The sequence below is a fragment of the Oreochromis aureus genome, linkage group 5, assembly GCF_013358895.1.
Source record: "Oreochromis aureus strain Israel breed Guangdong linkage group 5, ZZ_aureus, whole genome shotgun sequence".
Classification (NCBI taxonomy): domain Eukaryota; kingdom Metazoa; phylum Chordata; class Actinopteri; order Cichliformes; family Cichlidae; genus Oreochromis; species Oreochromis aureus.
This window is the reverse complement of record NC_052946.1, coordinates 14,979,750-14,992,288: the sequence shown is the minus strand read 5'-3', so window position 1 is coordinate 14,992,288 and position 12,539 is coordinate 14,979,750. Positions and strand designations below refer to the sequence as shown.

Genomic DNA, 12,539 nt, shown 5'->3' with positions numbered 1-12,539 from the left:
AATTATGAACCCCTCTTGAATCTAAATGAAAAGAACTGCCTGAAAGAGAGTTTTTTGACGCGCGTGGGCTGCCGGGTGCTGTCATTCGCCGTGGTGCTGAAGCTCGCGGTGCTGAAAGGACAGCTCCACACGCGCCTACACAGAGCTGCGTGCACTCACTACCTGCTTTCTTTGAGCCATGTTATTAAATGGGAGCCATGGCAGGTCAGATGAAAACTTGTGGGGTGGAAAGAAAAAAAAAACATGCCCTCCTCCATACTCGTCCTCCTGCTCAGCGTGCGGGATGAAATGTCGCTGCTGGTATCTTTGCGTAAAGTTTAGTTTATAACGAGCCTATCACAATATCCTCACTGACAGGCTATTTATAATTCTGCCGTTTTATGCGATGCTATCCTTTTCTAAATAGTAGGGCTTAACTGGGATCATTATGTTCTCGTTTCCAGCCCACACTGTCACTCTATGCCTCGGGGTAGAATATCGCCTTTGCACCAAAGCCTTGTGTTTGACAGAGACAATCCTCTCCACAGACACGCTTCACGGAAAACAGAGGTTTTGAATGGTTCGTCCTCGGCTACGTGTGCTTTGCGCAGCCTCGGGGTGCAGAGACACACTAGGTACTCGAGATCAGCGGAATTCAGAGATGGTGAACGACAACGAGAAACGTGTAGCGGTGTAATAAGAAAGAAAGCAAATGTTTAATGTTGCATTTCTGTTATTTATGTCAGGGTGGAGCTCACTGTCCATACCAACACAGTGTGGCACTTTCTATTCAGCCAACGATGAGATTACTTTTTAATCCAAAATATATAGTACTTCAAGAGTACTGGATACATGAGTAATCACTGGCAATTGTCCAGTGTTATGGTGAAGAACAGGGGTGTCAAACATACGGCCTGGGGCCTGGAAGCGGCCCACTAGAGGGTCCAATTTGGCCCACTGGATGACTTTGCAAAGTGTGATGAAGTCATTAATAACTCAGTGTGTTTTTTTCTTTCATGAAAGAAAAATAATTAATGTGCAATAATAACTCAGTGTGTTTTTTTCTTTCATGAAAGAATAATAATTAATGTGCAATAATAATTAATGTGCAATAATAACAGTGTGCAATACACATAACACTTATTCTTCTTTTTTATTTCTAAGTTAATATACTGTGTTGTGTTGTTTGTGTTGCGTTGTGATGTGTCATATCGTGTCGTGTTGTGTTATATGTAGTACCGACGTAGGACAGTTTTTCCAATTTCATTGTACTACTGTACTATGTATGACTGTGCAATGACAATAAAGAATTATCTTATCTTATCTTATCTTATCTTATCTTATCTTATCTTATCTTATCTTATCTTATGTCTGTTGTTCCTGGTGTGATGCCAGCATTATTATACCAGAGTGAAAATGTACAGAAAATTATAAATGTTAGATGCCGGTAGGTTGTTTGGACCATAAAGACATAAAACACTCACAAAAAACTTTTATTTGCCCACAAAAACTCCACATGTGGAGGTTGTCCTACCACATGTGGAGGTTTTGTGAGTTTATAGCCTCACTGTGATCTTTAAATTGTAATGCACATGCAATGATAGTGTAATGACCATGTCAGACTTACTTTTCTTAAGAAATGTCAGACTTTTCACCTTTTTTGTAAAGCGATGGCTGGTTAAATGCGACTTAAAAAAATGTTTTCAAAGTGTTTTGTAGAGAAATTAACTGGGGTGTTTGTTTTTTCATATGTTATTATGCAAAGGTTTTGGTAGTCCAAGCCTACTTAAGATCAAACTGGGCTGACATGAAGTAAAATGAATTTGTCAGCCCTGGTGTAGAGAGTGAATCACAAGATGGTCTTAGATTTTTTCATGTAATATCACTCACTTATATACTCACTTATTAACATGAGCTAATCTAGGAGGTAAATGTCTTATATATGTTTTAATTGGTGTGTGGAAGTGTACACGCACTTCTATAAATGAGATGAGAAATAGGTTATCCCATATTTGGGAAATTCTTTTGTTACAACAGTTGAAATTCACAGGGCGAGAGGCGGGGTACACCCGGGACAGGTAGCCAGTCTGTTGCAGGGCCAGTTGATCAGCAACAATAATAATAATAATACTACTACTAATAATAATAATAACAATAATGTGTTGTATGAAAGTTTTCCTATATGTGTCTTTCTGGCAGCTGAATCATTCGGTTAAGGATGTCGCTCTGTTGCCTGTCTAGTGAGTGGTGCAGAGGGTGGTTAGGATTTTTCTGTGATTTTAGCTTCAAAAGTATTCTGGGTTGCAGACAATAACAGAGCCAGCTTTCCTAAACAGTTATACAGTCTATTCGTGTCACCAGCTCTGATGCTTCTCATCCAGCAGACCACAGAAAAGCACGCTGTGCTCACCACAACTGAGTGAGAAAAAATCTCCAAGATTTTGCTGCACACATTGAAGGATCTCAGCTTCCTTAGTAAAACAGAGCCTGAACAGTCTGTGTTGACTTTCCAGTTGAGCTTTTTGTCAATGCAGGTGCCCGGGTACTTGTACTCCTCCACATTAACATCCTGTCCCAGGATAGACATGGGTCGTGTAACTGTCTGTTTCCTTCTTAAATTGATCACCATCTCTCCTCTGAGCTATTAACATTCAGAAACAGAGGATTCCTGTTAGACCACTCTACAAAATCATCCACTAGCGCTCTGCACTCCTCGCCCTGCCCATCACTAATACATCCAACCACTGCAGAACTGTCAGAGTATTTCTGTAGGTGGCATGACCTGGAGTTGTGCTGAGAGTCTGAGGTGTACAAGGTGAACAGGAATGAAGACAGCACAGTCCCCTGTGGAGCTTCTGTACCGCATATCACCTGATCTCAAAGAGCACTGCACATTTTCGCATACTGCAGCTGGTCTTTTTGGTTGTCAGTAATTCATGAGTTGTTGAATGCGTGCATTTACTGACATTTCCTGTAGTTTCTTTCTTAGCAGCAGCGGCTGAATCATGTTAAATGCACTATGGAAATCAAAGAGGGTAATCTTCACCATGTCGCTCTCTGTAGCATGTAGATGACTGCAGATTTGATCTGCATTCAAACTGCAGAGGGTCAAGAGATGTCTTCACCCATGTCTTAGTTGGCAACTAGTTGATAGTCATTGAGCTCTGAGGGTGTCAACAGTGATTTGGTTGTAAAATCTGAATCTGGTCTTTTATCTTAGGATAAATGTAGTGGAGTACAGAGTACCACACCTTATAAATATAGTGTAGAAATATAAGGCTGCAAAATGAAATGTTCAAGGAAAGGAAGTAGTAGACGCAAAGAGGCTATTATTAGCGATGCACAGATTGTGAAATGTTTAAATTACTAGAAGGCCAAGAACCAATGCCAATAACAAGATTTTATTTACTTATTTATTATTTCTTCCACTGTTTCAGGGGGACTTCTTTTTCGATAGTACTTATTTTGTTAAACACCCCGAAATCTGTCATAGCCAATCACAGTTGAGTGTTTGGCGCACATTCAAATTGAAGGATGACAAAAAAAAGTCATAAACTGACAACATACATTTTATAAAAAGCCCTTTTCTCCTTGTATGTATACAGCCAGCAGAGGACGACAGAAAGACAGCGGCGCCTCCTGTGACTGACCAATGAGCTCCCAGAACACTGAACGAGTGGGCGGGACCGAACCGGGCCAAACGCAAACATGGCGGCTCCCTTAGATGATGATATTGAGTCTAACAATCAGGACTACTATTCACTGCTCAACGTTAGGAAAGAGGTAAGGTTAGCTTCGTGTTTATCAGTGATGTCCGACGTCAGCGGACTTTTTGCTGTGACCTCTGTGTTGGGTTTTAATGAGAAAGCCTTCTGCAGCCCGTGTGCTGTCATCCTCCACCCGAATAACGCTTCTCTCAGTGGGCACCATCATCGTTAGAGGTTGAGACCGGTCGATGCCGCAGATGCATGTCAGGCAGGCTGTTTATGTACTTTACATGGAAGTAGGCGCTGGCAGAAATGCTACGATCGTCTAAGAACATCCTCTGAAATCTAGGTTTTTCTAAAAACTGGGGCGAAAATGAGCTGTGTGGATTGTACTTGCTCATCTAAGTAACATTAGATAGCATTAGGTACACAGGGGCAGACTCCTTAGCTTAACGCGTAGTGCATTATTACACTTTTTGTTAATGGCTTTTTAATGTAAACGCCTGCTGGCTGTTTTTCACTCTTGAATTTGGACGCACTAATGCAGCAGTGGTGTTTCAGCTCTCAATTAACTGATTAGTCAGTTAATTGATTGAATAGACATTAATTCAAGAGGCAAAAATACCCAACAGTTGCTGTTTTAATCAGTTTAATTAGTCAGTCATTCTCAGGGGTGACACTTGTCCTGTCTCCTGCTACAGGCCACAGCTGAGGAGCTAAAGGCATCATATCGGAGGCTATGTATGCTCTACCATCCAGACAAACATCGAGACCCAGAGCTGAAAAGACAAGCTGAGCAACTTTTCAACCAGGTTCACCAGGCTTATGAAGGTGAGGAAGCTCATAGGTGTAAAGCATTTAGTAGGTATAGTTGAACTTGGGAAATTAATTGCCTGTCTTTGGGATCAGTGGATGTTGAAAGTCGAAAATGACATGCAAAACATGTGCACAAACCCCTTTTCCCTCTGCTCAGTGCTGAGTGATGCTCATTCCAGAGCTATCTATGACATCTTTGGGAAGAAAGGGCTGGAGGTGGAAGGCTGGGAGGTATGTTTCCAAACATAATCTACTTTTCTTGCATTTGAGTGGTTTTTCGCTGCTACGTGGTGTGTCTGCATCACCCGCACTTTGTGATTCTGTGTAGGTGGTGGAGAGGAAGAGGACACCAGCAGAAATTCGAGAGGAATATGAAAGGCTACAGAGAGAGAGAGAGGAGAGGAGACTGCAGCAAAGAACAAACCCTAAGGTTTGCAGCATCATAACAGCACGAAACAGCCCTGTTTTCACTGTGGAGTATTTCCACATTCATTGCATTATGTCTCGCGCTCTTTTCCTTTTTTCTTAATTAATCCTGTCAATCTGTTTGTCACTGCATCATTATTCAGGGCACCATCAGCGTTGGTGTGGATGCAACGGACCTGTTTGACCGCTATGATGAAGACTTTGAAGAGATGCCAGGAGGAGGCTTTCCTCATATTGAAATCAACAAGATGCATATTTCTCAGTCTATAGAGGTACAACAAACATTCACTTAGCCATTACCGTCCACCCACGTGCTAGCCTGAGCCAAGATCACATCGGTATTCTGTGCTGTCTGTCTTTCTGCAGGCTCCTTTGACGAACTCTGACACAGCAGTGCTGTCTGGTTCGCTCTCCACCCATAATGGGAACGGAGGAGGAAACATTAACATGACCGTGCGCAGGGTTATGTCAGCCAAGGGCTGGGGGGAGGTACGCACAAGCAGACATATTTACAGAAAGAAGCACATTAACGTTTTGTTTTAATGAGTAGGAACTTGTCCATCCATCTCATTATACCTCTGAGGAAGTCTATGTGTCTATCCAGGGTTTTGGGCACATTGTCTCAGGAATGCTAAAGGAATTTCTTGAAAATGTAGCACAGATGTCCACCTGGACTCGAGGAGAATCTGGGTAGAATTTGGTGGCCAATGATCAAGGTCATTGTGACCTTTAATACATGCACCTTTAAACTGAAGTGATTGTACAGATCTTCCTTGGTTGAAGGACATGAGTCATGAAGGTTCCCATTAAAGACCAAATGGAAATCTTGATGTAACTTTCACTTTAACTAGTTGGGAATCATACACCTGCAAACTGGTAATTCTTGCAGACATGATGTATGTAGTGCGCAAGGTGGTAGGTTCAGTTTTCGTAGCCTTCTACAATCTCTTCCTTCCGTGTACTTACATCTGCATTTGTTGCAGGTGGAGTTTGGTGCGGGAGACATACTGGGACCTCTTATTGGGTTAAAGGTGTTTCGCAATGTCACACCACGGTGGTAAGGCCTAACTTTTTGTCAATAATGTGTCAAACTGCATAACTGCATTCTCCTTTCATATCTACTTTCTGTGTGATTTTTTTTTTTCTGTTCAGTTTCATGACAGCCCAGTGCGGTTTACAGTTCTCACCTCGAGGTTTGCGACCGAGTTGTTCTCTGATGACAGCGCGGCACCTGGATCAGAACACCATGGGTTATCTTCAGTGGCGCTGGGGGCCCAACAGCGCCATGACTACCAGCCTCGTCCGAGACACCAAGAGCAGCCACTTTACTCTAGCTCTGCAGGTACATTCAAAGATAAGCATACACACAAAGGCTGCAGCAGTACTACGTCATTACTTTTATTAATTCGATCATTTTTTTCCTTATTATTTCTATTCTTTATTGCTGTTCTCCTGGCTTCCCAACCTGCCTTGTCCAGCTGGGCGTGCCACACTCCTACCTGATGATGAGCTACCAGTACAAGTTCCAGGATGAAGACCAGACCAAAGTTAAAGGCTCTGTGAAGTATGTGTGTAAAAAGTGTCCTAAACATGCATACATGCAAAAATAGTTTGCTGATGTTGTGTTTGGTTTTATCCAAACATACAATGAGAGTTATAGAAATATAATTTGACTTTTTCTTCTCGTTAGCATATTCAAAATCATAACAGTAGCTTATTCACAGAGCTAATGCAGATTAAGACAAAAACTACACAGAATGATTAAAAGCCATGATCTGTATCTCTCAATGTCTTGCATTAATGGAGACATTATTTTAAAAGGGAATGTAACAGCAAACATTTTAAACATGCTGTTTTCTCACAACAGTGATCACCACTTATAGTAGCTCTGAAAGTCCAATTGTGGCCATGCTATTGTCTTTACTAGCTGCCTGGTTTCATTTATCTCATGGTCCCTGTTCACTTTTGTGTTCCCGTGTTTCTAGGACAGGCTGGTTTGGCACTGTGGTAGAATATGGAGCAGAGAGAAAGATCAGCCGACACAGTATACTGTCAGCCACTGTCAGCATTGGGGTCCCGCAGGGAGTTACACTCAAGATCAAGTATGGGCCATCTACAATGTGGTCTCACTCTACTGTGTGTCTTTGCCTCACTGCATGATTATCTTATAAGAGTGTGCTTACATTTGGGCTTATGTAGGCTGGCACGTGCAAATCAAACATACCTGTTCCCAGTCCATCTGACTGATCAACTGCTGCCCAGCGCCGTCTTCTATGCCACTGTGGGACCTCTGCTAGTGTACATGGCCGTCCACAGGCTGATCGTTATCCCGTACACACAAGCACAGAAAGAACAGTGAGTAAATGTCCTCTGCCTCAAACAGCATCTCACATTGTCCCAGCAGAAGAAACTCTTGGTTCCAGGCTTGTTCTCAAAAACTCGTAAATAAGAAAAGATCATTTTCTATTAATCATCACCTGGTTCTCCTCTGCTTTTCTCTATTTAATATAATTTTTTTACACTTAATGAATAGCATGATGGCCAAACTTTGCCCATCAGATAAAGGTGATCAACTCCGCTGTGGAGGGAAAAAAAAGAGCAGCATTTCTATTGCGGGTGTTGTTAATACTAGAGGGATTTCTTTCATGCTTACACTGTCATCACAGACGCCTCCAATGTGAATCCCAGCGGGTGATTGTTGTCTGTCTCTGTGCCTCTCAGAGAGCTGGAGCTGCAGAGGAAGAGCTCTGCCACAGACATTGCCAAGAAGAAGCAGGAGGCAGAGTCTGCTGTGAGTACTTGCATGCTGAAACACAGTTCTTTATTGTGTGTGGGGGATAATTGATCATTGTTTCTGAGTTCAGCTCTCCTCATTATGAACTCATGACTGAATCTCGCCAGAAAAGCTCGCTACAATCCTATCCTGATTTTGCTCTCTTTCTAACCCCCCTCTCCCCTCCCGCCTTTTTTTCCTCCCTCGGCTCCTCTGCAGGTTCTGCTGATGCAGGAGTCTGTGAGGAGAATCATAGAAGCAGAAGAATCCAAGATGGGTGAGAGTACACACACACACACACACACACACACACACACACACACACACACACACACACACACAAACAAACAAAATAAAATCATTGCACGGAGTGGAAAAACTGATATTTTTTTTTTAAGTTTGTATCCACTCAAAACTTGGTAAAAATCCATATAATTGAAACACATGTCAAAGTAGCTGTCACACTACATAATGCCCTGTAACTTTAGATCCTGTCTGTCTGACTCCCATAACGTCATTGCTGTGAAGCCAATCATGATGGGCGTATATTACTTTTTAGGCCTGATCATCCTGAATGCTTGGTATGGGAAGTTTGTGTCAGACACCAGCCAGAAGCAGGAGAAAGCCAAGGTCATCGATGTGACCTTGCCTCTACAGTGCCTCGTCAAAGACTCCAAACTCATCCTCACTGAGGCCTCTAAGGTGCGTCAAACCAAACGAGACTTTCTTTCTGCATCTGATGTACATCTGCATGCATTGCTTTTAAACTGTTTCTCTGTGTGCAGTCAGGGTTGCCCGGTTTCTACGACCCTTGTGTAGGCGAAGAGAAGAGCCTAAAATTACTCTACCAGTTCAGGGGTGTCTTGCACCAAGTCATCTCTGCAGACACTGAGTCGCTACGGATACCCAAGCAATGTTAGTATGCGAGACTATTAAGAGCAACGTTATTTACAATATTATTCAACAGCACAGCATCTGCTTACATCCGTGTTCAGATTATTAGTGTGTGTTTTTGTCTCATCAGCTCACAGAATTGAGTCCGAGTCCTAGAGGGCAGCGCTGTCGGAGCATGGCGAGGCAAACGGACTGTGTGTGAACAGAAGAACCCAAGAATGGAGGGGGTCACATCGAAAATAAGCTGGCCTCTCTCCTCTGGCCTTCTTCTGTTGTGACGTTAGCAAATCCGATAGTTCCTCCACTCCTCATGTTTTCCTGTGGGCCAGCAGAATTCAGTCAGCACCGACAAGGTGTTGCCCTTTGTGTCCCCACACCTGAGAGAGGTGCTCAAATACCTGCCTGCTGCAGGGGAGACCCTACAACCCTACAGACCTACAACATAGATTTATATATGCACTACACAAGAGGGCCTGACACTCCCTCAGTAATGAGCTAAAAGTGGGGGCTCTAATTTACCCCATATAATTGTAGTCTTTGTCCTAAATGTGTATCACATTGATAGTTTTGATCTAATATTGGTATGGCATAGTCATTGCAATAATTCATGTAAATGTTTCTGGTCACAGATCACGTCTCACTAACCCCGAGGCTAGCCACGACTGAGGAATGACTCAACTCGTGTTTTTTTTTTTTTTTTAAATTTCTCATCATCCGCTCAAAAAAATCATCCTAATTTATTTATGATTTTAGTGCCGCTGTCTGCTGCTCACTGTGGTGCCGGTCGGCAGGTGCTAACTGGTGCTCTGAACTTGTATCTGTGAAGGCTGAGATGTGGAAGAAAGGGGAGGGCTTGCTCGGGGAGGGAACGCGGGAGTTGCCCTTTAATGGTAATGTTCCAACTAAAGAGAGGGAGAGAAGCTCAAATTCCACATATTGATTTTTAATATCTATTCTAGACTGCAATTTAAAGGCAGAAATTCAACTTGGTTTTGATTTGCGTCAGTGTTTATTGATTGACTGTGCAGCTGCAGCCAAAACAGAATTTTCTATAAGGACTTTAAATACAGTGAAGGTTATAGTTTGTACTTCTCTGATGTATATCTGGAACAAATCCAGTGGTAGCAGTAAAATACTGGCATGGATTTGAAACATTTGAACTGGGACTATTTTGTAATTGGTTGGATGCAAATGGGAGAAGATCAGCACTTTTGCCACATGTAGCTCATTTGCTGCTGCTGTAATTAATTGAGTTTAACATGTTGGCTATGAAATCAAGCCCAGCTGCAGTCACAGATCAGATGATTCCCCCTTTACACTCCCCAGTTGTCATATCTGTAATAGGGCTGTGCATATGCAAGCCACTTTACAACCCACCTCTACCTTTCATGGTTTGTATTGATCTGAAATGATCATTCTTATACACTATATTGCCAAAAGTATTCGCTTGTCTGGCTTCACACACCTCACAACCCATTTTTAAATCTTAGAGTTTAATATGATGTCGGTCCACCCTTTGCAGCCATAACCGCTTCAACTCTTCTGGGAAGGCTCTCCACAAGGTTTAAGAGTGTGTTTATGGGAATTTGTACATTTGTGAGGTCAGACATGATGTTGGATGAAAAGGCCTGGCTCACAGTCTCTGCTCAAATTCATTCTAAAGGTGTTCCGTCAGGTTGAGGTGAGGACTCTGTGCAGGCCAGTCAAGTTCTTCCACACCAAACTTGCGCAACCATGTCTTTATGGACCTTGCTCTGTTCACTGGTCTGTAGTCATGTTGAAACAGGAAGGAGCCTCCCCACACTGTTCCCACAGAGCTGGCACATGAAATTGTGAAGCATTAAGAGTTCCTTTCACTGGAACTAAGGAGCTGAGCCCAAGTCCTGGAAAAACAACCCCACACCATAATCCCCCTCCACCAAACTTTACGCTTGGCACGATGCAGTCAGACAAGTACCGTTCTCCTGGCAACTGCCAAACTCAGACTCGTCCAGTGGATTGCCACATAGAGAAGCCTGATTCATCATTCCAGAGAACACGTCTCCACTGCTTTAGAGTCCAGTGGCAACATACTATACACCACTGCATCTCAAGGTTTGTATTGTACTTGGTGATGTAAGGTTTGGATGCAGTTGCTCTATCATAGAAACACATTCTGTGAAGCTCTCTACACACTGTTCTTGAGCTAATCTGAAGGTCATGAAATTTGCAGATCTGTAGCGATTAATTCTGCAGAAAGTTGGCAGTCTCTGTGCATTACACACCTCAGCATCTACTGACCCTGCTCTGTGATTTTTATGTGGCCTACCACTTTGTGGCCGAGTTACTGTCATTGCCAAATGCTTCCACTTTATTATAATAACAACTATGACAGTACCACGCTGGAATTCACTGAGCTTCTGAGAGCAACCGGTACTTTCACAAATGTTTGTAGAAGCAGTCTGTATGCCTAGGTGCTTGATTTTATACGCCTGTGGTCATGGAAGTGATTGGAACACCTAAATTCAATGATTTGAGTGGGTCAGTGAACACTTTTGGCAATATAGTTGTCAATAATATCTACTCTATTTTGTGCCGGGGTATTGCTGCTGCTCTCTGAGGTGGAAAGTCCGTAGAACAGAGGCACATGTTTCCATTGACTCTAGTGGTTTTGAGCAACTGAACCGTAGCCTCACCCAAACCACAGAGCTATATTGTCTGAATTAGGTGTTACAGTGTTTTAGTTAGTCATATATTTTAATTTAATACTATTCTCCCTGAAGCTTTCATTGAAAACAAATCAGACTCGCACTCATTTTAAACAACACGCCACTCAATAGTTGCAGAGGGCTTGTATTACTATCCTTTAGATGATAAACAAAAAATTTTTCTCCCTTATTCACAAAGCCTCGCCACTGCAGGTAGCACCACAAAGTTAATCGGCAGATTTTTACACCACCTCAATTCCTCTGGGGATTCCGACACATTCCCCAAGGGATTTGTCTCTTCTCTTAGGACTGAACCCGGGATCTTTTGCTTGCAAGGCGAATGTGTTCTGAAGCCACTTTAGGTGGTCATACATGCACTAATTCTCCTTGGCTGTAGTTATTTGCTCCTCTTAATGGTGAGGAAAATGCAAAAAATCCTATGATACACTTAACTGTTGAGAAACTGGTAGGTGATGCAGCACAAAAGTCCCAAAGATTTTAAGATTAGTTGCACCCTGCTCCTCTTTGTTTTGATCTGTCTCCCTGTCCTAAACTGTTATTTCTATCAGTAATCACAATAAGCTGGTTCTATAACTACAGTGGGTTATTCATGAGCTTTTAGGGAAATGTAATTTTTTTTTGCAGAAAATGCACAGCATTTGGAACAAATGTCAGAGATTGACTGTCACCAAACCTCTAACTGTGGTACACTTTTACTAAACTGGAGTTTGCATCAAGAAATACTGATTAATGCAGGCGACTTCATATGGTGTCCTTTTGATTTTCATTAGTCCATTTCTATGAATAGCATACACATCCAGAAGGTGTGGGTAGGCCTAAAATAATAACAACAATAATAATAAGTCAAGCACTGACAGGGTTAGGAGACAGCAAGTTTTGGTGTCATGTTAGAGAAAGGGAGAGCTGTTAAACTGCTCTTTGGTTGGGATTACTCTTCCAGCATCCATTTTGCACTATTTGTTTGTAGTATTTGTCTTATGTTGTTTTAAGTGTGATGTAAAATTTTCTTGGTCAAGTCATCTGTCACCTCTGCTCTGGTGCCACCCTGAGGCCTGCAGAAAGACTGCTCCCTGCTGTTACATTCCAACCCATCATCCAAACTGACTGGCCGTAGTATTTAAATGTTATGAATGGTTTCAGGAGCCCGTTTTTGTGTCCTGTAAAGACAATAAACATGATTAAAACATGTTTGGCATTTGATTACACCCTCCAGAGTCACAGAATACACTGGAGTTT

The 12,539-nt window shown here is 42.4% G+C and overlaps 1 protein-coding gene across 1 annotated transcript; it reads left to right on the top strand.

The window, feature by feature from the left end:
* Positions 1–3,607: 3,607 nt before the first annotated feature.
* On the top strand, positions 3,608–12,490 carry LOC116326557 (dnaJ homolog subfamily C member 11-like). The gene is made up of 16 exons (XM_031747901.2): positions 3,608–3,762; positions 4,388–4,517; positions 4,660–4,733; positions 4,831–4,932; positions 5,072–5,200; positions 5,295–5,417; positions 5,912–5,985; positions 6,081–6,270; positions 6,407–6,492; positions 6,914–7,030; positions 7,128–7,283; positions 7,650–7,719; positions 7,921–7,978; positions 8,261–8,403; positions 8,487–8,616; positions 8,726–12,490. Exons 1-16 carry the CDS (start codon positions 3,688–3,690, stop codon positions 8,749–8,751), a joined length of 1,683 nt encoding a protein of 560 aa, XP_031603761.1. The 5' UTR covers positions 3,608–3,687; the 3' UTR covers positions 8,752–12,490.
* The last annotated feature ends 49 nt before the right edge of the window (positions 12,491–12,539 follow it).

What these genes read in the sequence shown, in the direction of transcription:
- LOC116326557 (XM_031747901.2), top strand. Translation starts at nt 3,688, where the DNA reads ATGGCGGCTCCCTTAGATGATGATATTGAGTCTAACAATCAGGACTAC. An exon ending in CAGCCAAGGGCTGGGGGGAG is followed by an intron (nt 5,418 to 5,911) that starts GTACGCACAAGC and finishes CATTTGTTGCAG; the next exon opens with GTGGAGTTTGGTGCGGGAGA. An exon ending in ACACAAGCACAGAAAGAACA is followed by an intron (nt 7,284 to 7,649) that starts GTGAGTAAATGT and finishes TGTGCCTCTCAG; the next exon opens with AGAGCTGGAGCTGCAGAGGA.